Source organism: Tubulanus polymorphus, chromosome 8 (assembly GCF_964204645.1).
Source record: "Tubulanus polymorphus chromosome 8, tnTubPoly1.2, whole genome shotgun sequence".
NCBI classification, from domain to species: Eukaryota; Metazoa; Nemertea; class Palaeonemertea; order Tubulaniformes; family Tubulanidae; genus Tubulanus; species Tubulanus polymorphus.
The window spans coordinates 16,192,090-16,216,766 of NC_134032.1; the positions used below are offsets into that span (position 1 = coordinate 16,192,090).

The 24,677-nt window shown below is 40.2% G+C and overlaps 7 protein-coding genes across 9 annotated transcripts; 5 read left to right on the top strand and 2 right to left on the bottom strand.

The window, feature by feature from the left end:
• The first annotated feature begins 68 nt into the window (after positions 1–68).
• On the top strand, positions 69–1,365 carry LOC141909667 (putative peptidyl-tRNA hydrolase PTRHD1). Its single transcript, XM_074800228.1, has 3 exons — positions 69–105; positions 664–911; positions 1,195–1,365. The coding sequence occupies exons 2-3, from the start codon at positions 720–722 to the stop codon at positions 1,363–1,365; spliced, it is 363 nt and encodes a 120-aa protein (XP_074656329.1). The 5' UTR covers positions 69–105; positions 664–719.
• A 240-nt stretch (positions 1,366–1,605) lies between these two features.
• Positions 1,606–3,908, top strand: LOC141909666 (mitochondrial nicotinamide adenine dinucleotide transporter SLC25A51-like). Of its 3 annotated transcripts, XM_074800225.1 has the most exons (3): positions 1,606–1,719; positions 1,967–2,171; positions 2,609–3,908. In XM_074800225.1, the coding sequence occupies exon 3, from the start codon at positions 2,623–2,625 to the stop codon at positions 3,541–3,543; it is 921 nt and encodes a 306-aa protein (XP_074656326.1). In that variant the 5' UTR covers positions 1,606–1,719; positions 1,967–2,171; positions 2,609–2,622; the 3' UTR covers positions 3,544–3,908. The 3 variants fall into 3 exon arrangements, with proteins under 3 accessions (XP_074656326.1, XP_074656325.1, XP_074656328.1); XM_074800224.1 differs by lacking the exon at positions 1,967–2,171; XM_074800227.1 differs by lacking the exon at positions 1,967–2,171 and having other exon boundaries at positions 1,638–1,688.
• A 722-nt stretch (positions 3,909–4,630) lies between these two features.
• LOC141909554 (26S proteasome non-ATPase regulatory subunit 14) lies at positions 4,631–8,563 on the top strand. Its single transcript, XM_074800001.1, has 8 exons — positions 4,631–4,712; positions 4,929–4,981; positions 5,341–5,415; positions 5,967–6,086; positions 6,158–6,228; positions 6,671–7,004; positions 7,741–7,929; positions 8,360–8,563. The coding sequence occupies exons 2-8, from the start codon at positions 4,931–4,933 to the stop codon at positions 8,456–8,458; spliced, it is 939 nt and encodes a 312-aa protein (XP_074656102.1). The 5' UTR covers positions 4,631–4,712; positions 4,929–4,930; the 3' UTR covers positions 8,459–8,563.
• Positions 8,564–9,076: 513 nt separating this feature from the next.
• On the bottom strand, positions 9,077–10,273 carry LOC141909556 (small ribosomal subunit protein bS1m-like). Its single transcript, XM_074800003.1, has 2 exons — positions 9,866–10,273; positions 9,077–9,286 (listed from the first exon to the last, which is right to left on the bottom strand). The coding sequence occupies exons 1-2, from the start codon at positions 10,240–10,242 to the stop codon at positions 9,127–9,129; spliced, it is 537 nt and encodes a 178-aa protein (XP_074656104.1). The 5' UTR covers positions 10,243–10,273; the 3' UTR covers positions 9,077–9,126.
• Positions 10,235–11,850, top strand: LOC141909555 (5'-deoxynucleotidase HDDC2-like). Its single transcript, XM_074800002.1, has 6 exons — positions 10,235–10,343; positions 10,567–10,691; positions 10,964–11,066; positions 11,302–11,370; positions 11,455–11,596; positions 11,731–11,850. Exons 1-6 carry the CDS (start codon positions 10,284–10,286, stop codon positions 11,832–11,834), a joined length of 603 nt encoding a protein of 200 aa, XP_074656103.1. The 5' UTR covers positions 10,235–10,283; the 3' UTR covers positions 11,835–11,850.
• A 1,256-nt stretch (positions 11,851–13,106) lies between these two features.
• On the top strand, positions 13,107–21,138 carry LOC141909846 (uncharacterized). The gene is made up of 5 exons (XM_074800494.1): positions 13,107–13,142; positions 17,722–17,795; positions 19,249–19,446; positions 19,627–19,863; positions 20,173–21,138. Exons 2-5 carry the CDS (start codon positions 17,738–17,740, stop codon positions 20,751–20,753), a joined length of 1,074 nt encoding a protein of 357 aa, XP_074656595.1. The 5' UTR covers positions 13,107–13,142; positions 17,722–17,737; the 3' UTR covers positions 20,754–21,138.
• Positions 21,139–21,634: 496 nt separating this feature from the next.
• LOC141909895 (uncharacterized) lies at positions 21,635–23,305 on the bottom strand. The gene is made up of 3 exons (XM_074800579.1): positions 23,267–23,305; positions 22,100–22,589; positions 21,635–21,869 (listed from the first exon to the last, which is right to left on the bottom strand). Exons 1-3 carry the CDS (start codon positions 23,270–23,272, stop codon positions 21,790–21,792), a joined length of 576 nt encoding a protein of 191 aa, XP_074656680.1. The 5' UTR covers positions 23,273–23,305; the 3' UTR covers positions 21,635–21,789.
• Between the last annotated feature and the right edge of the window lie 1,372 nt (positions 23,306–24,677).

The following is a 24,677-nucleotide window of genomic DNA, read 5'->3' on the forward strand; positions in this document are numbered from 1 at the left end:
TACTCTGAGTACTGAGCGATGCAGAGTGGTCCAACTGCTCACCGGCCCAAGTCATGGTCAGCCCCCCGGACCTGGGCGCTGGCTAAGTATGGCGTTGCCAATCGTGTAAGTAAAGCCCTAATGAGCTTAACTATTCTCTAAGGGAAACGTATGAAGCACTGGCTCAGTTGCTGTCGATTTCACAACACCGTTGTTAATGACTAGTATATATTGGGGTTCGAGACCAAAAATATTTAATTCCGTCTATGGCACGCGAGGTATTATTGCGCAGACCCATCACTGATGTACTTTGCCGACACAGTATAGTACATACGTGTATTCACAATAACCTCATTTTTGATTCACAAAATACAAATAGGACTTAATAATTATACTTACTACCAGGTTTTGAAGAGTATATTTCTGATATAAATGAAGATTTAAATCATCGTCGTTTCAATCATCGTCGTTTCAATTATGGCGCTTGATCTCGACGAGGTGACCCTTCGTACGCGCAAGAAACTTTCCGATACGGCGTTGAATATCCCTTACGTATTTGCACATACTCGAGAATAGATAATCAATTCAAATCCATATTTATTGTTTGAAAATATATCTTTAAAACATTTGTATTGATAGTATAATAAAAGTAAGTAAGTAATTTTCTTGTATATGTCTATTTAGTTTGTATCGTCTAAATCTAAGGTTGGGTTAAAAAGGTCATATTCGGTGAAACCAAGATGGCCGCGCCCACGATCGTCCAGTACGTCATAGTAAGAAGCGATTTAATATCGGTTTTAAAGTGGCCTACCGGTGCTGTCATTGCGCAGGCTTGTCACGCATGTTCGGCTGTTATCCATCTGTTTCACGACGACCCGAAAACTCAGGAATATCTCAACGATCTGGATAGAATGCATAAAGTGATCTTACAGGTAATCATACACACTCACCTGCCACAGTCGGCAACGCGTATAAATTCAGTTTTATTCAAATCTCATAAGCGCTCATCCGCCCGCAGATTTGCAATATAAAACATTATGATCGGTTTTTTAAAGCAATAAAGCAAATATCGGTTCTGGAGGTTGGCTTTTTGTTTTGAATGAAGACAATCAAACCTACATTTTATCATTAGAATAAAATTTTTTCTATTTGCTTTATTTAATTCACTGGTTCAAGTACAATAAAAGTTTCTTGAAATATCTTTTCCCTTCGCAGGTGCCGGATGAAGAAAAGTTGAAAAATGTTGCCAAAAATTTAACAGAAGGAAAAATAGATCATAAACTGTGGATTGAACAGCCAGAAAATATTGCCACTTGTTTAGTGACAAAACCGTATCTTAAAACAGATGTACAACAATATTTTAAAGGACTTAAATTATTTAAATAAAAGATGTTTTAGTTTCGTTTCTTTCTCTGATTTTGTGTCAAATTCAGCTTCATTTTGTTGATGCTGCAGGAAAGTTGTTTTTTCTCTCATCTATAGCTCTGTTCAAATAAAAATGATTCTAAAAATCTGGAAATTTTTACGGCGATTTTTGTTTTGGAGTCCGGTGCTTTTCGGGGCACAAACTTCTCGCGCACTAACCCGCGCATTCTCGATAACTGAAATAAAGCGCACGAATGTCCGGTGGGCGTTCCGCGCAGTCTATAGAAAGTGGGTGACTCCGATAAGAAGATTGAGATTGATTGATTGATGTAAGATGTAATTCGGTAAGAATGCAGTTAGTTGATGTAAATTGAGGTATGTAGATATTATGACCAGGTGCAATTGGCCACTCCTTCCGTTCCAAGTTCCATTTCAATGCAATAAAATCTGTGACAACTCCTTCCAGGCCCGTCCACCTCGATCCAATCTCTTGAGTCCTGTCTGTCTAGTGCTCTACTCTATTTCTCTTCTGCCTCCCTGTTACTTCACTTCTCTCTGGGATAACACCGGGGATCATACCGATTTGAGGCTCTGTTCATAACCTAAACATCATCTAATCTAGAATAGAAATGCAATGAAAACTTGTCATTGGTGAAAATTTGCTGCCAGGCCCGGCATTGGTTGCCAGATTAGACAGTTGGAGGTGTGTGTCAGGGAAATGAGCAGCCGGATTAGACAGTTGGAGGTGTGTGTCAGGGAAGGGAGCAGCTCCCGATAGATTTGTTGCTACCAGTACATGACTGTACGATGATCTCCACAGGTTAGCTGTAAGTGATGCACAATATAGAGTAGAATTCTGACTTGCAATATTCGGATTCGAAACCAAAAGAAAAATATCTCATGTTAGATCAGTGTTTTACCCACTGAGCCACAGAACACAGCTACAGGGCCTGGTTGCATAGTCAAGGCTTAGACTTAAGACAAGTCTAAGACCAACTTAGTTATATAGCCAATCTAACAACTTAAGACCAATCTTAAGACTTAAGCCCACTTTTGGACTTAGTCTCGACTGTGCAACTGGCCCCTGGTTAATGAAAGTTCATTTACATAAAGCATCACCTAACCCTAACCCTATTCTTTCACGCATGCGTAGATCTAGTGCTGTTTCCCTCGTTACTGGAGCCAGTTTGAAGAAATAATTTTTCGCATTTCCACGGTGGTCCCAGGTAGCCACTTGATGTTTTAATTTTTGTAATTATTTCAGGTATTGTTACAACAATGGCGCCGGTGTCTCCGCTCGACGCTGCACTCGATCGAGACGACCTACAACAGACTACCCCACACGATTTCACCGCAGCGCCCCCTGGTGACGTGTTAGAGGAGTTTATATGCGGTTGGGGCGCCGCGGTGATCAACATTACGATAACGTTCCCGATAAATAAAGCGATGTTCCGCCAACAACTTCACGGAATCCGTTTTAAATCGGCGGTTGCTCAGTTACAACACGAGGGAACGCGTAATCTTTACCGAGGATTTCTTCCTCCATTGTTGCAAAAAACGTCGTCGTTAGCGATCATGTTCGGAATGTATAATCAATACGGTAAATTTCTGACGAATCACGCGCCTGATTTACCGATATTAGCCAATCAGGGATTAGCGAGCGCGATGGCCGGTTGTACCGAGGCCGTTTTAACTCCGTTCGAACGCGTTCAAACTTTACTTCAAGATCGAAAACATCAAAAACGTTTTCACAATACGTTCCACGCGTTACGCGTTCTACGTTACCACGGATACGGAGAGTATTATCGCGGGATGGTTCCGATCTGTGTGCGTAACGCCGGTAGTAACGTAATGTTCTTCACGCTGCGCGGACCGTTGAAACAAGCGTTGCCGGCGCCGCGTACATTCGGAGGTCACCTGATCGCTGATTTCGTAAGCGGTGCCGTTCTAGGAGCCATTATCAGTACAGTATTCTTCCCGATAAACGTGATTAAAACGCGTATGCAATCGGTCGTCGGGTCGGAGTTCCTAACGACGCGTCGAGTTTTCGCGATTATATTCCACGAGCGACACTGCAGCTGGCGTCGAATGTTCTACGGGGTTCACGTCAATTATTCACGGTCGCTCGTCTCGTGGGGTATTATAAACGCCGCTTACGAGATGCTGAAAAATCTGTTCGCCGAAAGGAAGAATAGATAGTCTACGTAGACTGTAGAGTATAGTCTACGTAGAGTGGAGATTAGAGACTGTAGAATAGTCTACGCAGACTGTAGAATACATAGATCTGTAGAATAGACTAGTCTACATAGACTAGCTACGACAACCGTGACGGTTGTCGTAGCTGGGGACAGTGAGTGGCGCTGATGACTAATTATTTCGGACCACACTTCCTGCTCGTAGACGATAGATTAACTAAACCAGTAATAATTATAAATCCTCGTGTTAATAATTCCAGGAGTAGTTGCCGGGGCGTCGTGTTTTTTTATGAGATTCTCTAAGATTTTGTTGATTAATAATGATTTTTATTAGTTTGTATGGAGAATTGGTTGTTCTGTTTTGCCTGTGGGAGGGGAGGGGGAGATGAGGGGAGGGGAGATAGGGGTGAGGGGCTGTGTGGAGATAGGGGAGGGGGAGGGGCTGTGTGGAGGGGGAGTGGAGATAGCGGTGAGGGGCTGTGTGGAGGGGGAGTGGAGATAGGGGTGAGGGGCTGTGTGGAGGGGGAGTGGAGATAGGGGGAGGGGAGGGGCTGTGTGGAGGGGAGTGATTTAATTGATTAATATTATTAATGATGTTTTAAGAAATGTTATATATTTTCATTCGAGCGGACCAGTACGCTGTTGTGTAAAATAAAAGTTTGGTGGTGACTCGAAATATTGTTGTTCTTTTTTGTGAAAACCTCATCAGTCTGACTGTAATTCCCACACAAGCCAGGCAGGCGTTTGCTGTTAGATCAGTTTGTGTAATAGCCAGGGTCCTGACTGACCGAGTTCACACATTACCCCGGCTTGATTCAAGATTAGGTTGTTATCCCGTTTTTGCGAGGTTAAATGCGAACAAATTGGGATAATCTTTCCGATGAACAGTAAAACTTCTAGAGTGCACCTGCACTTTCAGCTGCTAGTGCTACTATTTAGTAGCTGATCGTTGACTGTACCTTATGAAGATTGGGATTAAGACTATCATTTAATCAGGTCTAGAATATAACTTCTTTTTCTCAATCAAATACCGTTTCTAGTTTTTATCAATAAAGTGCAAAATTGAATTCGATTGTATCGAAGTCCGGTCCAGCATTCCCGATCTGCATTCAGCGGCTTTTGCTTGGTCATCGTCGTATTTTTACTAAATCAACGCTTTTCGCAGATAAATCAGTGAGTAAAAACTGTTTCACGCGTTTAAAATGGTAGATTGTTTAATGTGTTAATATTTTGAATTCCAAATTTACTTCAAAATTTGAATAAAAAACAGATAAACAGTACTCAATACAAATTCAATACAATTTTATTCTTCATGTCATTTCTTGGCGATTGTGATTTCATGTCATTTCTTGGCGATTGTGGTTTTGATTTGTGGTATTTTACTTTCAGAAATGGAGCGTTTGTTAAGACTTGGAAGTGGTGGTTTACCAGGAATGGGTCAGGTAAGTGACGATTCAATCACCTCTTCTAACCCTGTGACGTCGTGTCGTGACGGTGTCAGTCAGTCACTCACGCACGGGCTGGGCTCACCTGTATGTATTTGAAATTTTTGGGATTTTCCAATATAAAAAGTTCTATAAATATATATAATAACTTTATAAGAAATTCTATTTTTTTTTAATTAGGATACTGGATTATCTATGTTTAGGTAGTTTTACCTCCAAACTTCAAATACATAGGCCCCCGGCCCCTAGACAGAGAGGGTCTATTTACCACAGCCCATCTAGCCTTGTTTGGTTCTGATTTTGTCCTGTGGGCGGCTGCTGTTGTTGTTTATGGAGGAACTGATGTATAATTGTAGGGCGCCCCAGCTGGAGATGGACCTGTAGTTGACACTGCTGAACAAGTTTATATCTCTTCATTAGCATTACTGAAGGTAAGTAGTAATCACAGACCCTAACGATGCTGCTGCTGCTGCTGGTGCTGGTGCTGCTGCCGGTGGTGGTGCTGGTGGTGGTGGTGGTGGTGGTGCTGTTGCTGATGCGGCTCCCGCTGCTAGTGCTGCTGCTGCTGCTGGTGGTGGTGGTGCTGCTGCCGCTGCTGGTGGTGGTGGTGGTGCTGCCGCTGCTGCTGGTGCTGCTGCTACTGCCGCTGGTGGTGGTGGTGGTGGTGGTGGTGGTGCTGTTGCTGTTGCTGATGCGGCTCCCGCTGCTAGTGCTGCTGCTGCTGCTGCTGCTGCTGGTGGTGGTGGTGGTGCTGCTGCTGCTGCTGCTGCGGCTGCTGCTGGTGGTGGTGGTGCTGCTGCTGCTGGTGGTGGTGGTGGTGCTACTGCTGCTGCTGCTACTACTGCTGCTGGTGGTGCTGCCGCTGCTGCTGCTGCTGGTGGTGGTGCTGCTGCTGGTGGTGCCGCCGCTGCTGCTGCTGCTGCTGCTGGTGGTGCTGCTGCTGCTGCTGCTGAGATGTTTTTATTATATTTTCTCTGTTTAGATGTTAAAGCACGGCAGAGCTGGAGTACCTATGGAAGTTATGGGTTTGATGTTAGGAGAGTTTGTCGATGATTATACAGTTAGAGTGATAGATGTGTTCGCTATGCCACAATCAGGAACTGTAAGTACTGCCGTTCGGCACCAGGGGGCAGGTGAGAGGGTGTTTACTGATGGTGATATTGTGTTTTTCAGGGTGTCAGTGTTGAGGCAGTTGATCCTGTTTTTCAAGCTAAAATGTTAGACATGTTGAAACAAACCGGACGGTAAGTTAAATATCACCTTTCACGATAGATACAGGTTTCTAACAGATCAGGAAAATCAGGGAATTTGAATGTTTTGGTGTCTTGTTGTTCTTGATGGTGACGAGTGACACAAGGAACCTCTTGAAAAGAAACAGCCCTCACTGAGGATATCTTATAATTTAATCAGGGAATTTGAATTTTTGGTTGTTCTTGTTGTTCTTGCTAATGACAGTTAATGACAATAGGCCCCACAGGGTCAGGAAATAATCAGAGAATTTGAATTTTTGGTGTCTTGTTGTTCCTGCTGGTGACGAGTGACACAAGGAACCTCACTGAGGATATTTTATAATTCAATCGAAAGGGAATTTTTAGTTGAGGGTCTCGAAAAATATCTGGGAATCCATTCTCAGATCTGTAAGAACCGTGTGATTAAACTACTGTAGTGATGTGTTTGTATTTACAGGCCGGAGATGGTTGTCGGGTGGTATCATTCTCATCCCGGTTTCGGCTGTTGGTTGTCGGGCGTCGATATAAACACGCAGCAGAGTTTCGAAGCACTCTCCGAGCGCGCCGTCGCCGTGGTAGTCGACCCGATACAGAGCGTTAAAGGAAAAGTTGTCATTGACGCGTTCAGATTGATCAACCCGAATATGATGGTTCTAGGTCAGGAACCGAGGCAGACGACATCGAATCTGGGTCATCTGAATAAACCATCGATACAAGCTTTAATTCACGGTCTCAACAGACATTATTATTCCATAGCTATAAACTACAGGAAAAATGAACTCGAGCAGAAGGTAAGAGACTTACTATGGTGGCTCATTTGAGCATTCTCCCTTTTCTTCAAATAGACTACATTGGCTCATTCGAGCATTCTCTCTTGTCATCAGATAGACTACGGTGGCTCATTCCAGCATTTTCTCATCGCCAGATAGACTATGGTGGCTCATTCCAGCATTCTTGTTAATCATCAGATAGACTATGGGGGCTCATTCCAGCATTCTTGTTAATCATCTGCTATGGGGGCTCATTCCAGCATTCAGATAGATTATGGGGGCTCATTCCAGCATTCTCCAACCGCCAGATAGACTATAGGGGCTCATTCAAGCATTCTGATGTTACTTAGATTTTGAAAAGCTTCTCCGAGTCTTAAGCAATTGAGTCATGGAAAACAGGAAATAGTTTGCAGAAAAGCACGTCAAATAAAAGTTGCTGCCCTGTTTGGTTAAAGCAGTCATAATGTACCAGGATATAAAATTTAAAATATAGCATTAAGAGTGAAGTGGACCGAATTGTTAACAGGGTTCCTATGGGTTCTAAAATACCCTAAAATTCAGGAAATCCAAATTTAAGGGGTTAAATACCTTAAAATTCTAAGCTTCCCCTCAAATCCCCCTTAAACTCTGAACATTGTCTCTGTAAATTTTTTCTCAACTCAATATGTGATTGCAACCCTGTGATTATGCATCGGCCTATTACAGCCCATTAGACCACCAGACACTTCCCTACAATTTGAAATTAACTAAATTTCAGATGTTGTTGAATCTGCACAAGAAAACCTGGATGGACGGTCTGATGTTACAGGATTATAATTCTCATTGTAACACGAACGAGAAAGTCGTTAAAGATATGCTGGAATTAGCAAAAAATTACAACAAAGCTCTAGAAGAGGAAGAGACGATGACCGCCGAGCAACTCGCGATTAAAAACGTCGGAAAACTAGTAAGTAATAGCTACGTGTGGATATAGGGGGCACTGTTTGTGCACTACATAACATCAATCACTTGGTTCCACTGCTTTTCGGCATTATTTCAAAAAGAAGTGACTACCTTAATTCCTGTCTGACAACTTCCTCCCTCTTTCTGGCCCCCTCTCCCCTGTCTGACAACCCCTCCCTCTTGTTGGCCCCCTTTCCTCTCTCTCCCCTCTCCTTCCATTGATCTGGAAAACTCAGGGAGGGAATTTGACAAATTTGACCAAAAACTTGGGGAATTCTATATACCGAGTGTCTCTTTATCAGTACCCGGTACATGATGAAAAATCTTTAACACAGAAATCTCTCAGATTCTTTCAGGGAATTTTGTGTTATAAAATCAGGGAGTTTGTAAATAAATAGCCGCACTGAAATAACGTCATATTTTCTGTATTTCAGGATCCGAAGCGCCACCTGGAGGAGCACGTCGATTCGTTAATGACTAATAACATTGTACAGTGTTTAGGAGCCATGTTACATACTGTAGTGTTTAAATAAATCCCGTCTGTTTCATCATTGTGTATATAGATGGCGCTCCACGACGTGGAGTCCTCTCGTGTCTAATTCAAATATTGATAATAAATGTACTTGTATTTAATTTGTAACTGTATAAATTTGTTAGTGTTTCATTTATATCTGAAAGGATCATCTCGGTAATCGGTTAATCCAAATCTGGATTAAAGGGAACTTCCGAAAGGGTCAACTACAGTAATCTGTAAATCCAAATCTGGATTATTATAAGAGGAACCTCTAATAGGGTCAACTTCAGTTAATTTGTTAATCCAAATCCCGATTAAACACTAATTTCCAGCTTTATCAGAGAAAGGAGATTTGAGCTACTCCTATTTGGCTCACAAGGTTCATAGGCTGGGTGGTTAACTTGAACATGCAGTCGGCTGGGTGGTTAACTTGAACATGCAGTCGGCTGGGTGGTTAACATGAACATGCAGTCGGCTGGGAGGTTAACTTGAACATGCAGTCGGCTGGGTGGTTAACATGAACATGCAGTCGGCTGGGTGGTTAACTTGAACATGGAATCAATTTTTGAATGAATTTACCCTCTTGACTTAACGACTTGTAAAATGACAATTTCAAAACATAAATCTTATGATGAAAACAAATTTAATATTGACGATTCACAAATTACAAACAGTTGTATGATTGTCTCAACTCCCGGTGGTTGTTGTTGTTGAAGGTTTTTTATAAAGACCGAGTAACGTAGCATCTGCTTCTAACAATGTGATGTGTTTCTCAGAACCGAGGAATTTCTTCGTCAATTCTAAATCGTGAAGTTTCAATCGGACTTGAGCACCTCTGTGAAACTCGCTGAAATTAAATCAATAATAATAATGGCTGGTAGAGTAATGTCTATTTCAACCTGACTTGAGAGCATTCCAGGTGGCCTAGCTCGCTCAGTTTTCGTAGTACATACCTGATTAAGGTCTTAATGGGACCAGAAAGGACGGGCAGTCGACCTAAATCATCGTTTTTTAATCCACTTTAATCTGTATTGAAGGATATCCAAAAAGTCTTCATTGAAAGGGGTTCATGAGAGAAAAGAGACTCCATGATTTGAAAGTTTAACAATATGTTTCCATGCCTACATACCAAACTTCAGTTGGTAGGCATGGAGACATATTGTTAAACTTTCAAATCATGGAGTCACTTCTCTTCATTTAACCCCTTTCAGTGAAGACTTTTTGGATATCCTTCAATACAGTTTCAAATGGATTAAAAATGATGATTTAGGTCGACTGCCAATGCATTCTGGTCCTAATAAGACCTTTATCAGGTAGTTACTACCAAAACTGAGTGAGTTAGGCCACCCGGAATGCTCTCAAGTCAAGTTGAAATAGACATAAGTATGATTGAGGACGACGACGAGGGTCCGGCGTTTAGTGTTACCTGGATCGTTGTTTCGGCCGTTTACAAACGCAATGAAATTTTCCGCCGAAATCGATGTACAAATCGTCGTTGACGATCTCTTTAATCTGACCAATCACGATCCGTCCTTCTACATCGCCTAGTTTGAATAATTGTGAATTTTTTAACAGAGTCTCGAAATCGGGATCCTGCCGGTCGAGGAGTGAGTGGCGTCCAGTGTCTGTAAATTGCTCGAATTTCTCGACAGCCTCAGCGAATCCACCCACTTTACGAGGCTCATTTTCCCCGCTGGATGAATTCGATAGCAGACGACTATTGAAATAAACCCGGCTCGTTCCCCGGAGGGAGATATTTCGAAAAATTCCTAAATTTTTAATAATTTTCATGGGCGCCGCCATCTTGAAATCGTACTAATTAGCGCACGAAATAGATATTCATCATGGCGTCCGGTGGTGTCCCGAAAGTTTTGGATTTCCTCTCACTAATTGGAAAACTGAAGGTAAACTAAACTGAGAATTCACGGTTTAAATTAAGTAACGCATTTATAGAGTTTTTAGTAGTGAATTTATTGTGATTTACTCGTTGAAATCACCCAAAAACTATTGTAATGTGATAAACACGTTCTAGGGGACGAGATGGCAGCACTAGCCGGTCGCGTTTTTTTGCGGGCGGGCTAAACGACCGGCGTATCGTAACCATCGATTTTATTGTATTTATTTCAGGGCCTGAAACGAACGGGTTGGATCAGGAAAAACGTCCCCGAACCGGAGACGGTCGCGTCTCACATGTATCGTATGGCGATTATGACTTTCTTTCTCGGCAACGATTCGACCCTAAATCGGGACAGGTACACACGTGACTCTGACGCCGCCCCTGGCATCTGAGTGTGGCACGTGGAGTTTAAATCTCGTCGTTCGTATGAGAACCCCTCCTAATAATCAAGTGGGCTTATCGATACCAACTCGTAAAAACTATTTGATGATGAAACTAAAGACAATTTAATTAGGCCCTTTATTAATTGAATTAAGCATTAATTTCATGAAATCCCCAAATTATAATTCAGTTATTTCTGATATATAATTTTGATCGGAGTAAACTCAGATGTGAGTTGTGTTGCAGATGTATGAAACTGGCTCTAGTTCACGATATGGCTGAAAGTATCGTGGGAGACATCACACCTCACGACGGTGTCAGCAAACAGGAAAAACATCGTCGAGAAAAGGTACATCCCACGGAACCAAACTGAAGGGGGGCATTAATAGGGCATTAATAATCTGTATAAGGCGAAACCATTTGGGGTGGGGGAGGGGTAGGTTTGTTAGGTTTTAATATCAAGGAAGTTTTCAACAAATATTCCCGTATATTGTTACACAAAGCAATGAATGATCCGATTTGAGATAAAATCAATATTTCTAAAAGGTAATTTGTTATTTTTGCATTTTAATTCTTGATTCAAGCAAGCTATGGAGGATATAGCCAAGCTGGCCGGCAACGATTTGGGAAACGAATTTCTGTCGTTATGGCAGGTACGTTGTTCTGTAACTATAGATACTACGCTCTAACGGTTTTTGAATTTCAAAATCAACGGAAACTTATTTTATCGATTTCAGGAATACGAAGAACAGACGACGCCAGAGGCCAAGGTCGTTCATGATATCGATCGTTTTGATATGGTTTTACAAGCGCATAATTACGAGACAGCTGAACCCGATAGGGGGCGCTTTCTACAAGAATTCTTCGATTCTACGCAAGGTACTCGGAAGTGTTTAAACCCTTTTGATTGTCAGTTCAATTCTAATCAAAATCTGGACCAAAAATTTACACGAAAAATCTTCGAACTAAAATTTCAAGATTCAGTAATAGTTCCTCTCCTTTCCGTTCCGCAGATCGATTTCAGCACCCCCTGGTGATCGAATGGATGACTGAATTGAATAAACAGCGAAACCGTAGTCAACAAGAAAAAATCAATTCGACTTCCTCACAAACCTAGTTCTCCTCACTCAGGTTTTCTTTTAAATACAAATTCTATTTTGAATTACATCTATCGCATTTTCTTCATTTCCTTTTAACTCAAATTTATCTACATGTATTTTTATCGACACGTGACCGCAGGTGGAGGGGAGGGAGAGGGAGAGGAAGGGGAAGGGGGCTGGTATTCTCATTCACCGACGGGTATGTCGCGACCCTATTTTTACCACATGCCTTGTGGGAAAATTAACACTATTACAACCTGATTAATTCCTCAGATCGTTAGAGTCTGTTTTTAAATGTCGAAATCGCTTCAGAGGGAATTTTATTGCCGACGTTTTTATTGCCTTTTACCATAAATAATATCAACCTGTTTGTGAGGTGTTCATGTGTTCAGCTATTTGAAGTATAGTCTCTCTGAGTATTTACCGGTAGTTTCACCTAAATGACTTTCGCAATATCAAATTCCGACACATATGTGCGGAATTCAAGTCGTCTCCAACTGAGAAATTATATTCGTCTGTTGTCGAGTGAGAGAGTTTGAGCCCGCGCTGGAACTCCCGCCCCAAACACCCGCGCTGGAACTGCCGCCCCAAACACCCGCGCTGGAACTGCCGCCCCGAACACCCGCGGAATTTGGGACTTTCGTCAATCGATAAATCGGTGAGTGTTACACCCTTTCAGCTTCTAAACCCACAAACGGGTTAGTGGTAATCTTAATTCAAACGGTCACGACGGCCAATTTGACGGCCAAATTGACGGCCAATATCATTCAATTCATATAACTGTCAAGATGTGATGGATGCAGTGACTCGTCGGTCTCCCCGTTACTGAGGCGACAGTCCAGTAGTTTAGTTAGATTATCCATAAAAACCACATACAGCTACCGCTTTAACAGTCGTCAAATGATTTATTCAGTGAACCAAAATCCGTCTGCCTTTCATAATCAATCAACCGTTAATCTTAATTAGCCAGCAGTGCCTGTAACAGCAGCAGCAGCAGCCGATTATTCTGAAATAACCAATTAAGTTCAGGACGTGTGGCTGTCACGTGGCTGTTGACTGATTTCATACATCTCGCAATATTGCGATTCGATTATATAGTTTATCATTGTCATAAACGCAGCGACTGCCGCAGCGACATTAGATCTATCACTGTTTGAAGCTGTACCGGCAAAAAAAGAAATATACGCGTGCGTTCGAATGACGGGACAGATCACTGATAGCAACAGACAGATCTCTGACAGCAGGAGACAGATCTCTGACAGCAACGGACAGATCTCTGACAGCAAGGGACAGATTACTGACAGCAAGGGACAGATTACTGACAGGTATATCTTACTTTATTCTTTTCCAAGTTGTTAGATTGGTTATATAACTAAAATGAGTTTAGACTGGTTTTAAGTTGTTAGATTGGTTATAGAACCAAAATGAGTTTAGACTGGTCTTAAGTTGTTAGATTGGTTATAGAACTAAAATGAGTTTAGACTGGTTTTAAGTTGTTAGATTGGTTATAGAACCAAAATGAGTTTAGACTGGTTTTAAGTTGTTAGATTGGTTATAGAACCAAAATGAGCTTAGACTGGTCTTAAGTTGTTAGATTGGTTATAGAACTAAAATGAGTTTAGACTGGTTTTAAGTTGTTAGATTGGTTATAGAACCAAAATGAGCTTAGACTGGTCTTAAGTTGTTAGATTGGTTATAGAACTAAAATGAGTTTAGACTGGTTTTAAGTTGTTAGATTGGTTATAGAACTAAAATGAGTTTAGACTGGTCTTAAGTTGTAAGATTGGCTATAGAACCAAAATGAGCTTCACTCGAGGCCTTCCTATATCCAACTCGTGGTCATATGAATATATTTTGGAATTCAGCGAATTTTTCTCATGGCTTAAGTGGAAGGTTGGCCATCATTTTTATAGTACTGAATTCCGATAAAAATGGACGCTTGGATTCAGATAAACATGCGGACTATATTGAATGTGCTGTAAGCTATGTGGTCAACTGGTCAATGGACATCACTTTTATAGTTATGGTGCAATGTATTTGTTTTACCAAATTCCTAAAATCCTGTATTCGTGTGATTAAGCTCTTTTACGATTCCCCGACGCTCAAACTGTCAATTAATATTGTCCATACAATAAAATTTTAACAATCTTCGCTATTGTAGGATGATTATGGATTTCTGGTGGTAATCGCCGGTGTTTTTAAACCGGTGCGTCTGTTGTGCGTTACGTTCGCGTTGCCACAAGCAACAACTGTTTATAATTTATAGAACTCAATATCATTTATCAATTCGCTTTTTACATTTTCATCATCGATATAGTCTGTTCGATTTACGCCTAGTTGTGGTGCATTCCATGCGACGGGTATTGTGTCAACTACCGGCAATATTATTATCATTAAGAAAGACTCGGCACCCGCAGCGGTGGCCGTTTCAGCAAAACACGTTCTCTGTGGAAATAACGAAAATTGCACACCATAGGGACTAAAATACTAACTATAATTTTTTCTATTCCGGGACCGGCGCGGCAGCTCAGCTGACTATCACAAGTTAGCGCTCAGTACTGGGGAGTTTTAATACTCTGGTACTGTACCCTCTCCTGGGGACGCGCGTGTAGTTCGTGGTGGTCTTCTACAAACTTTATCTTCAAAAGTCGTGTGGTTTGGATTAATTAGTCGTTTTTATAAAGCTCATCTAAAAGTAAGTACCGCGGATATACGTAATACGTCTGTTTGCATGAAATGGAATGAAAATGTTAGATTTACCTATATTTTGCAAAAGATTCGAACAATAACCATTTATAGCTCAATGAAACTTTATTAAGCAGATATAACTATTTATAAGTTTATTAGCTTTATTTAACTTAATTTGCTTTTATTGTTTATTTCTAATATTTGAATTGAATGCGGGTTTTAAGGGGTTACTCAGAAGTTAATCAGAATCAGCCGATTTTTTTTGTAATTCTGAAATCTATGTGAAAGTATTTGAACTGAACTGAACTGAACTGAACTGTGGTCTCCTCACAGAAAGTTCTTTGATTACCTGTACCCCATAAACCGAGTCAATTTATCAAGACAAAAAACTTCCTAAATATTAGCAAGAATATGATATTTATTGATTGGGTGTGTATGTATTTAAATACATGTTAACTGGGTCAGTGTGTACCTGGTGTGCGCTGTGGGACTGGTTCCAGCGTTGTTGGACTGGTTCCAACACCGCGGGGCAGTTTTTACCGGTTTTTACCTGAAAATCCTTTCAAACAACAAAACCCTGCAATAAATTCATTGTTATCGGAATAGAATCTCTCCGATATCGAATATAATCATTCTTCAGTCCGTTAAAAGCTAAAAGCATTCCGCGTTTGTTTGCGGCCGCGCGGCGATAATTCTACATTTGCGCGGAATTGTATTTTATTGGGTCGTTATGGACACGTTCCGGTAACAGCAGTGGCGTTACAGCTGTACACGTAACCCTCCCCTCCCTCTAGTAACAGAGAGAGTGATAGCTGATAGAAGCCTATCGAACAATCACCACACCTGACTGGTGACCAGTCACTACATCTGACTGGTCACCATTCGCTACACTTGATTGGTGACCAGTCAACGAATCGATTAGACAAACTGACAATGTCTAGAAGTCACCATTGGTCTATGGTCTAGTGGTTAGTGTGCTCGGCTGGCATACTGGAGGTCTCAGGTTCGAGTCTTGCTAGGGTTAGGGTATCCATAAGCTAGGGTTAGGGTTACAGCCGATGTTAGGGTTAGGGTTACAGCCGATGTTAGGGTTAGGGTTACGCATAACGACGTCAGGTCCAGCGTTCAGTACCGTTGCCATTGCCAACACGTCCCTCTTTTAGATAAACCGTTAATTGCCGTTAAAACTTGACACCTGACGATGATCTCTAGGGTGAGATCGAAACGTCGTGTATTCTATATATTTTAAATTGAATGAATAAATTCTTGTTTTTAAATTCTTATAATGCGTAGATAGTGGTTTTTTATCTTATTATCCGTTCACCACGTTTGAGTGTACAGGATATCGTTCTATCCTGCACAGGTAGAATTGGACAGGTAAAACTGGACATTCAGTATTGGACAGGTAGTGATAGTTCTGGGCAGAGTCAATTCCAAGTTAATCTGCTTGCTTGTTTATTATAAATCTCAATGATTTCTGTTTAATCAGTATGTACAGCAGTATCGTCTGTCGTTACTGGCCGTAAATAAAGACTCTAAAATCCACCGGCGGTTGATAAATATATTTACACACATCGTATTGTAAACAAACGTGCCGACCACTCGCATGTCCTTTATTAGAAGTCACCGATAAAAGAATGTAAAATCGTCGTTATATTTACTGATTAGCTGTCGTCTGTCCACACTGTCCACCTGTCCAGTGTATGTGGACGATATCCTGACAGCGAGTAGCGCGAAAAACCTTGTTTATTCGCTAAAATATGTCACGATTTGACGAGTTATCAATAAAGCGACGATAACAGCTCGAATTATTAGCAGTATACTATATTGACCGTAGACCTCTGCGCACGAGAGAGGGTTGAAACATAGCAAGATCTCTTACAACGAGATTCAGGAACCTATTTGATCCATGCTGATCCAAAACAGAGTTCTTTGAGAAATCTTAATTCATTCCAAGTAAGTAAACGATTGAAGTCGTATTTTGATGATATCTTGCCGGGTAACACGGTACAGCAGGGGCGGATCCACGTGCCCCTGGACCAGTTACTGATGCTATTTAACTCTTTAGCCTAGTCTTATATTTTTATCAGTATCAAAATTTTCGCACAAGCATAATAACTTTAGAAAAAAAAACTCTGTCCTTATTAAATCTAGGCTTTAATCAAACTCGATATCAAAATCTAAAGTTGACTATTAGGGTATAGTCATCTTCAGGCTAAACTACTAGCTCAAGGAATACAGTATTATGACTATTCGGATATTGTTGAAACGTTGAATAAACTACACTAGCTCAAGGAACCATTTCAGTCTCTTTTACATTATTTTCAATCAAATATCTAAGAACGGATTCTGTTATTTTGAAAGATGTTTATTTTGTAAAGTGAGATTTGTAAAGTTTTTCATTATTTGTCTATGATCCATGCTCTAAATAATCGGATTATAGATATTTCGGTGAAAAGAGCGAACCCGAACGCGAGTCCTGGAGGTGATATCTGCCCGAGCATGAACGGGTACTGGTAGTAACAGTACGTGGACCCGTGTGTACAGACGGGTACTAGAGTGCCCTTATTAACCCCATGTGATGAGCCACTCACGCAATTAACAGTGACGTGTCTATTGTCTATTGTAGTTATATAAAACAGATTTACTTTTAGACACGTTCTGGGAAAATCTGATAAAAGAAAAGAGCGAGTATTTAATGACCTTTAAACGCGATTCGATATTGAGAATTTCTGTATTAGGCAATGAATCTCAGAACCCCGCAAACACTCGCTGACTTTAGACTACTCGGACACTCTCAGACACTAGCTCGCGTGACACTGGAACTAGGTTCCGACACTTCTAGGATTTTGAGGGGAAAACGCGTAGAGTGAAATTGTTCAGATTTAGTTAGAAACCGCCATGACTATGACTATGACTCGAAGGAAGTTATCCTGTTTGGATATTGAGTTTATGCAGTAAGTTTTTGTAACAAAGTGAAGGTGCCCTAAACAATGTACCCAGTTCCGCAGGTCCAGTTCCGCAGGTCCAGTGAGTTCCGCAATTGTAGTCCAGTTCCGCAGTTGTGGTATCTCACGCTATGACGTCAACTTTATTTGAAAATGAACAAATAAAACTCAAATCAATTTCGGTAATCGGTTGTCGGTTGCTGAATTGTTAGTGATTTGATGGTTCCAGGTTGATATATTAAAGCTTTCTATATATTATTTTTTTCAGGATTCCCGAATATAAAATGGGTGACAGCAAAGCGACTACAGATCTGAGTCGACCTCCTTTCAATAGGGAAAAAGGTAAATTATCTAATTATATTCGGCTATATCGACTACGCGTCTAATGTAAATGAAAATATAAAGAGTCCAATATATTTTCTGGAGCTAGTGTAGTTTATTCAACGTTTCGACTTTATCCTAATAGTCATCTTCAGGAATACTGTATTCCTTGAGCTAGTGTAGTTTATTCAACGTTTCGACTATATCCTAATAGTCATCTTCAGGAATACTGTATTCCTTGAGCTAGTGTAGTTTATTCAACGTTTCGACTATATCCTAATAGTCATCTTCAGGAATACTGTATTCCTTGAGCTAGTGTAGTTTATTCAACGTTTCGACTTTATCCTAATAGTCATCTTCAGGAATACTGTATTCCTTGAGCTAGTGTAGTTTATTCAACGTTTCAACTTGATCCTAATAGTCATCTTCAGGAATACTGTATTCCTTGAGCTAGTGTAGTTTATTCAACGTTTCGACTTTATCCTAATAGTCATCTTCAGGAATACTGTATTCCTTGAGCTAGTGTAGTTTATTCAACGTTTCGACTATATCCTAATAGTCATCTTCAGGAATACTGTATTCCTTGAGCTAGTGTAGTTTATTCAACGTTTCGACTATATCCTAATAGTCATCTTCAGGAATACTGTATTCCTTGAGCTAGTGTAGTTTATTCAACGTTTCGACTTTATCCTAATAGTCATCTTCAGGAATACTGTATTCCTTGAGCTAGTGTAGTTTATTCAACGTTTCAACTTGATCCTAATAGTCATCTTCAGGAATACTGTATTCCTTGAGCTAGTGTAGTTTATTCAACGTTTCGACTATATCCTAATAGTCATCTTCAGGAATACTGTATTCCTTGAGCTAGTGTAGTTTATTCAACATTTCGACTTTATCCTAATAGTCATCTTCAGGAATACTGTATTCCTTGAGCTAGTGTAGTTTATTCAACGTTTCGACTATATCCTAATAGTCATCTTCAGGAATACTGTATTCCTTGAGCTAGTGTAGTTTATTCAACGTTTCGACTTTATCTTAATAGTCATCTTTAAGAATACTGTATTCCTTGAGCTAGTGTAGTTTATTCAACGTTTCGACTTTATCCTAATAGTCATCTTCAGGAATACTGCATTCCTTGAGCTAGTGTAGTTTATTCAACGTTTCGACTTTATCCTGAAAGGAACATCTTCAGGCAGGAATAGATTGGTTAGATTAGATTAGATTCAGTTATTTCTGTAGACGTCTATTTAGGATCTAGTCGAAATGTCGTAGAGCTCAAAGAAACATTTCAGACTTTTAATTCTTTATTCAAGCTTGGTATTTTACCTAATTCCGTGTTTTATTTATTAGATTTCTATTTATTGTGTGGTCGACTTGAGATCAATGAAGTTTATTTCAACTTCTCGCCATTCGTTCAAAGTGTCTATTCCAATATTTTATATTGATGCCACTAATTCTTATAATTAATGTATAGGTCAGATAGGAGTGTATATAGATATACAGGATGTTCAACCTATCGATCGACAGGAGTACGGCAGTGAACGATTCATGTTTATATCTCTCACCGAAAAACTGTTAGAAAACTTTCAAAACGTTCCCTTGCTCGATCTGAAAGCTGACCTAGTTCGACACGGGCTACTAGAGGGCGTTGTACTCGAAAAATACATACCAGGTAAATGAAGAAACCCGACGTTATATTTTGTTGACCTTTCCAATTAAATATGGCCGCCTCCATTGATGATTCAATGACGTCGTAATGATGTTTGGAAAGCAGCTATTTATAGGGAGTGTCAATACATTTATCGATTTTTTATCCTGGTAATTTGAATATGCAAATTTTATTTTTGTTCAGGTATTATTCTAACGGTTTCCTGTAATACGTCACGTGATCTGGACGAACTGTGGGACGCCTATAATAAAGGCCCCCTAGCGGCACGTCTGAAAACCCAACTGGAGACGAAATCGATTAAACAGGCGATAAAAGTGACGTCACTGGACCTGCGTATTCGACTGTTCGAAGATGAATACAAGCAATGTAAAAGCGAATTACAAAAACACGGAGTAATCGTTAAAAATCTGGCTAACTACGGTAAGCGATAGATGGCGCATGGGTGCACGATGATCTAAAGAAAATTTCAGTAGAAATATTCTATTAAAATAATGTATCGTTTCTACGAAATTGTTAAAAGAAAGATCTAGTCAATTACATGCGGTAAGCGATAGATGGCGCATGGGTGCACGATGATCTAAAGATTATTTCAGTAGAAATATTCTATTAAAATCATGTATCGTTTCGACGAAATTGTAAAAAGAAAGATCTAGTAAATTATCTGCGGTAAGCGATAGATGGCGCATGGGTGCATCGATTATTGATACGATATTCCGTTTATTTTTGCAGAACAAGATGTAAAGATGCTGAGAGCGATTCGTAAATTCCAAAAGGACAACACGAAATCTCTGTACAAACTACGAGACGATAAACATCAATTCGACGCGAAATTAGGCGAATTTATTCAACTAGCGAAAACCTACCAACCGCCGGGAACCATTGTTTACAAATCCGTCCTCGACGTCAATAGTATAAAACGCGTCGCTAAGGAAACGCGCGCCACTGTTGACATACGTGTCCTCGATCAATACTTGAATACAGTAAAAAACGTGCTGAAATCGTGCGACGACTTGACCGCCAATATCGTACATCCGTTCTCGCAAATTCACGCCGGTTGCGAGAGCGAGAATCAACGAGATTTGAAGCAATCAATCAAACAGGCTCTGGCGGACGTTAGAGCGTTGCTACGCGACCGCGCCGATATCAGTAATACTAAACATAGCAACTGGGTCGGGAAAGTTTTACCGATGGAACGGAAACTGTTACTAGGAATCGTCTGCGTGATCCCGTGCGCGATCGAAAAAGTGATCGACGTAGATCATTCGATCGACGAGTACTTCCGGGAAGTAAAAGTTGATTTAGGCGACTGACATTACGCTGGAATGCTCCGGTGTTGCTAAGCACCCCCTTAAGTAGCGTCAATTGTTGTTATATATGTGATGAACACCTTGTCTTAAAAAACTGATGTACGATAATCAATTTTATAAACTGATAAATAGTAAATATACAGACACGAAACTCATAGAATTAGATAAAGGTCTCATGTAGCGTCGTCTGGGCTTAGGTAGAATGCCGTAGTCCGTACAGCGAGCCGTCGTCCGTACAGTGAGCCGTAGTCCGTACAGCGAGCCGTCGTCCGTACAGCGAGCCGTAGTCCGTACAGCGAGCCGTAGTCCGTACAGCGAGCCGTCGTCCGTACAGCGAGCCGTCGTCCGTACAGCGAGCCTTAGTCCGTACAGCGAGTCGTAGTCCGTACAATGATGCGTTTCTTGTGTATTTGTAAAATGTAGAACAAAATATAAAATAAAATATTGAACATTGAAAAATCTTGCCTCATTCAACAATTCTTATTTTTTGGGACCCTAGAGCGCGAGGGACCCCTCTCAGGTTTGGTCCTATAACTGAACAAATTTTTGACAGGACTAGGACTAAGGCTAAATGTTTATTTGGTCCTATCACCAGTGCTAACGGGACTCGCACCTGTGACTCATCTCACTGGATTTCTAGTATTCACCGTGTGGGTATATGTCACCAGTACACTAGCGACACCTGGTTGCTGAGTAATAGGCCCTTATCCTTCTCAGCCATCCCTCATGACGTCACCTCCATATTGTTTGCTGCTACCTCTGTTTTTTGTCGTCAGCGACCTCTACTATTAACCTCTGTCTGACCTCTAGATACATGAACACAAACACATATAATCTGCCTGAACGAAATTAGAATTGATTATTTATTGATAAAATTTATAAGAGTTTTGAATTTTCGAATTAAAATTGGAATTTGATTTGGAATTGACGGCCTGATTAATTTTAGAACCCGGTCCGACGACTTGAGTTCAGATCTCACTGAAAATGAGTTTAATGATGAGTCGGGGTTTAGGGCACACGAGCAGAACGCACACGGAGTTTAGGCACACGTATTATCGATACAGCTTTCTGAACAGCAGTGGTCTTTCTTTTCACACGTTCCAAACAATGGAACACACTCTAAAATACAGAATTGAAAATATTCATACTGTTTGTGAAACGATGACAAAATCAAAATAAAGACCTCTTTTTTTCACTGGTTTTTCTTTATACCAGAAACTAAATTATTCGAGATGACTTGATCAGAAAAATGGAGATAATTTAGCTAGAGTTAGATAATTTGGCTGATTGCCAGATGTATTTGTTTCGGAGCTAGATAAATTTGGCTGATTGCCAGATGTATCGCTTACCTCCTTCAACGCTTTTGTCTTCTTTTCCTTCCTCATCCATTTTCTTATCTTCGTGTTTTGTAATTTTTTCTTTCTTCGCATTTTCTTTATCCACTTCTTTGAGCTCCTTGATTTCGGCTTCCAAATCGTGTTCCTTTTCTTTCAACGATTCGAGCTTCAAAATTTTCACAACCAACGCGAAAACTTTCTTCATCAACTCCTTGCGTTTCGCACCTTCGGGGCCTTCTTCTTCTTTCTTAACTTCTTCGCCTAATTTTTCTTCTATTTCTTTCGTCTTTTCTTCCTGCTTTTCGGCCGCCTTTAATTTATTTTCGATCATTTTACCGAACTTCACGAAATATTGGAGTTCTTCCACGTTGAGTTCGTGATCTTCAGCCAACTCTTCTTCAGCGCGACCAGATTCTTCCATCCTTGCGCGTTTTCTCTTGCCGGCTTCGACCGAAGCTAACAGAACGCAGCCAATTATGGCTAACAGTACTACTAAATAAACCTGTTAAGAAAAAAAATTTCGTTATGAATAATACCGGACTTAAGCAATTCATACATTAACATACTGTATTAACATAATTAATGAACATAATGTATGAGCAAGATCTATAAACATAATTCATTAACATAATTTGTTAACATAATTAATGAACATAATTAAAGAACATGAATTTATGAAAATAATTCATGAAAATTGTTTATTGAAATAATCTATGGAACTAATTTATGGAAATAATTTATGAAAATGATTTATTCGAATGATTTATGAAAATAATTTATGGAAATGATTTATGAAAATGATTTATGGAAATGATTTATGAAAATGATTTATTCAAATGATTTATGAAAATAATTTATGGAAATGATTTATGAAAATGATTTATTCAACTGATTTATGAAAATAATTTATGGAAATGATTTATGAAAATGATTTATGGAAATGATTTATGAAAATAATTTATGGAAATGATTTATGAAACATATGATAGAATTATATTTGAAAATATCATTGCTTTTCCAGTAAAACCCTAGATCTCCAATGTGAGTTTAAAGATTTCACTCGGATTAGAATAAACTCATTGAAACAATGAAAAATGAATTCACAACTTATTACTATGTGTGCATAGAGTCTCAATTATTACGATTCCAATTTATCAGCATTAAATAAAAATAACTTACCTTCATTTTGTATGAATGAGTGAGTTGACTCTAATCAGGTATTTACCAACAGTAAATGATTAGAAGTCGGTCCCGGTCGGGTTTATATACTGGTAAAGTATGTTTGTCTGTCGCTATTGGCGACACAATGGGTCGTACGCCTGGCCGGCTTTCCAATAAAAACACCTTATTAAGAAAACTTATGAATACATTTCATATAAAAACGGGTCTAAATTTGTAAGTGAAAGACATCGCGCGGTCGTGTGGTTATTCAAAGTCATTGAGGTCAGAAAATTTTCCGTCAAAAATATGAAATAATGGAGACCTAATCTTTTGATAATCTATAAGCTTAATCTTAACTTGTACCAAATCTGATTGGCTAGGGCCCTGTAAATGAACCGAATCTGGCTGGAGCTAGGGCCCTGTAAATGAACCGAATCTGGCTGGAGCTAGGGCCCTGTAAATGAACCGAATCTGGTTGGCTAGGGCCCTGTAAATGAACCGAATCTGGTTGGCTAGGGCCCTGTAAATGAACCGAATCTGGTTGACTAGGGCCCTGTAAATGAACCGAAACTGGCTGGAGCTAGGGCCCTGTAAATGAACCGAATCTAGTTGGCTAGGGCCCTGTAAATGAACCGAATCTGGTTGGCTGGGGCCCTGTAAATGAACCGAATCTGGCTGGAGCTAGGACCCTCTTAATCGTCTAAAACCAAATCTTAAAACCTACTTTTTTAGACTTGCTCTATATTTTCAGTCGAATTGGAATGACCTTTTTAATATGATAGATGTTGTTGATAATAATGCGTGTTTGTGGTCCGTAATGACAGTGACGTGGGGGACGGGCTTCTGCGGGTCCATTCCCAGAAAATTTCGAAAAATTGGATTCCTTGGGGTGAATTTTGAACACTTTCAGGTTCAAGTTGAAATCAGAAATGAATCTCATCGTTGTATCTGTTTTATTTAGGAGAATAGTCGGCGGTAACTCGGCAGAGAAGGGGTGAAGTGAAGGGGGGGGGGGTTGGCGCCCCGGGGGCCACACTATCTGTCTCCGCAGACGGTTGTCTATTGAGACGGTGGTTAAACGTCACAACTTATAATTTTGGATTTTGATTCGTTAAATATGTTTCAAATGTAAATTTCAACATTTTCGTAACGTATTAAGGTATAACGTACTAATAGAGAAACGTTGTTGTTCTCGAGGAAAGGTCCGAATATAATGGAAAATCAACAAACCGCGAATGTGATTAATTATAAAGCTTTTAAGTTCCGTCCGTGCAAGAGTTAACCTGTCCGGGCACCCGTCTCAAAGTTTATGAGTCTCGACAAGAGACACGAACAAAACATTTTTCAAGCTTGGTATAATCTCTGTACTGACCACCTGAATACAGTCAGACACGCATTCAACAACACGATAATAGATCGTTACAAAGTT

What these genes read in the sequence shown, in the direction of transcription:
- LOC141909846 (XM_074800494.1), top strand. Translation starts at nt 17,738, where the DNA reads ATGGGTGACAGCAAAGCGACTACAGATCTGAGTCGACCTCCTTTCAAT. An exon ending in TCCTTTCAATAGGGAAAAAG is followed by an intron (nt 17,796 to 19,248) that starts GTAAATTATCTA and finishes ATTAATGTATAG; the next exon opens with GTCAGATAGGAGTGTATATA. An exon ending in TAAAAATCTGGCTAACTACG is followed by an intron (nt 19,864 to 20,172) that starts GTAAGCGATAGA and finishes TTATTTTTGCAG; the next exon opens with AACAAGATGTAAAGATGCTG.
- LOC141909667 (XM_074800228.1), top strand. Translation starts at nt 720, where the DNA reads ATGGCCGCGCCCACGATCGTCCAGTACGTCATAGTAAGAAGCGATTTA. An exon ending in TGCATAAAGTGATCTTACAG is followed by an intron (nt 912 to 1,194) that starts GTAATCATACAC and finishes TTCCCTTCGCAG; the next exon opens with GTGCCGGATGAAGAAAAGTT.
- LOC141909895 (XM_074800579.1), bottom strand. An exon ending in AGACAAAAGCGTTGAAGGAG is followed by an intron (nt 21,870 to 22,099) that starts GTAAGCGATACA and finishes TCTGTATTTTAG; the next exon opens with AGTGTGTTCCATTGTTTGGA.
- LOC141909556 (XM_074800003.1), bottom strand. Translation starts at nt 10,242, where the DNA reads ATGGCGGCGCCCATGAAAATTATTAAAAATTTAGGAATTTTTCGAAAT. An exon ending in CGGCCGAAACAACGATCCAG is followed by an intron (nt 9,287 to 9,865) that starts GTAACACTAAAC and finishes ATTTAATTTCAG; the next exon opens with CGAGTTTCACAGAGGTGCTC.
- LOC141909555 (XM_074800002.1), top strand. Translation starts at nt 10,284, where the DNA reads ATGGCGTCCGGTGGTGTCCCGAAAGTTTTGGATTTCCTCTCACTAATT. An exon ending in AATTTCTGTCGTTATGGCAG is followed by an intron (nt 11,371 to 11,454) that starts GTACGTTGTTCT and finishes TATCGATTTCAG; the next exon opens with GAATACGAAGAACAGACGAC. An exon ending in ATTCTTCGATTCTACGCAAG is followed by an intron (nt 11,597 to 11,730) that starts GTACTCGGAAGT and finishes TCCGTTCCGCAG; the next exon opens with ATCGATTTCAGCACCCCCTG.
- LOC141909554 (XM_074800001.1), top strand. Translation starts at nt 4,931, where the DNA reads ATGGAGCGTTTGTTAAGACTTGGAAGTGGTGGTTTACCAGGAATGGGT. An exon ending in CTATGCCACAATCAGGAACT is followed by an intron (nt 6,087 to 6,157) that starts GTAAGTACTGCC and finishes TGTGTTTTTCAG; the next exon opens with GGTGTCAGTGTTGAGGCAGT. An exon ending in AAAATGAACTCGAGCAGAAG is followed by an intron (nt 7,005 to 7,740) that starts GTAAGAGACTTA and finishes ACTAAATTTCAG; the next exon opens with ATGTTGTTGAATCTGCACAA.
- LOC141909666 (XM_074800225.1), top strand. Translation starts at nt 2,623, where the DNA reads ATGGCGCCGGTGTCTCCGCTCGACGCTGCACTCGATCGAGACGACCTA.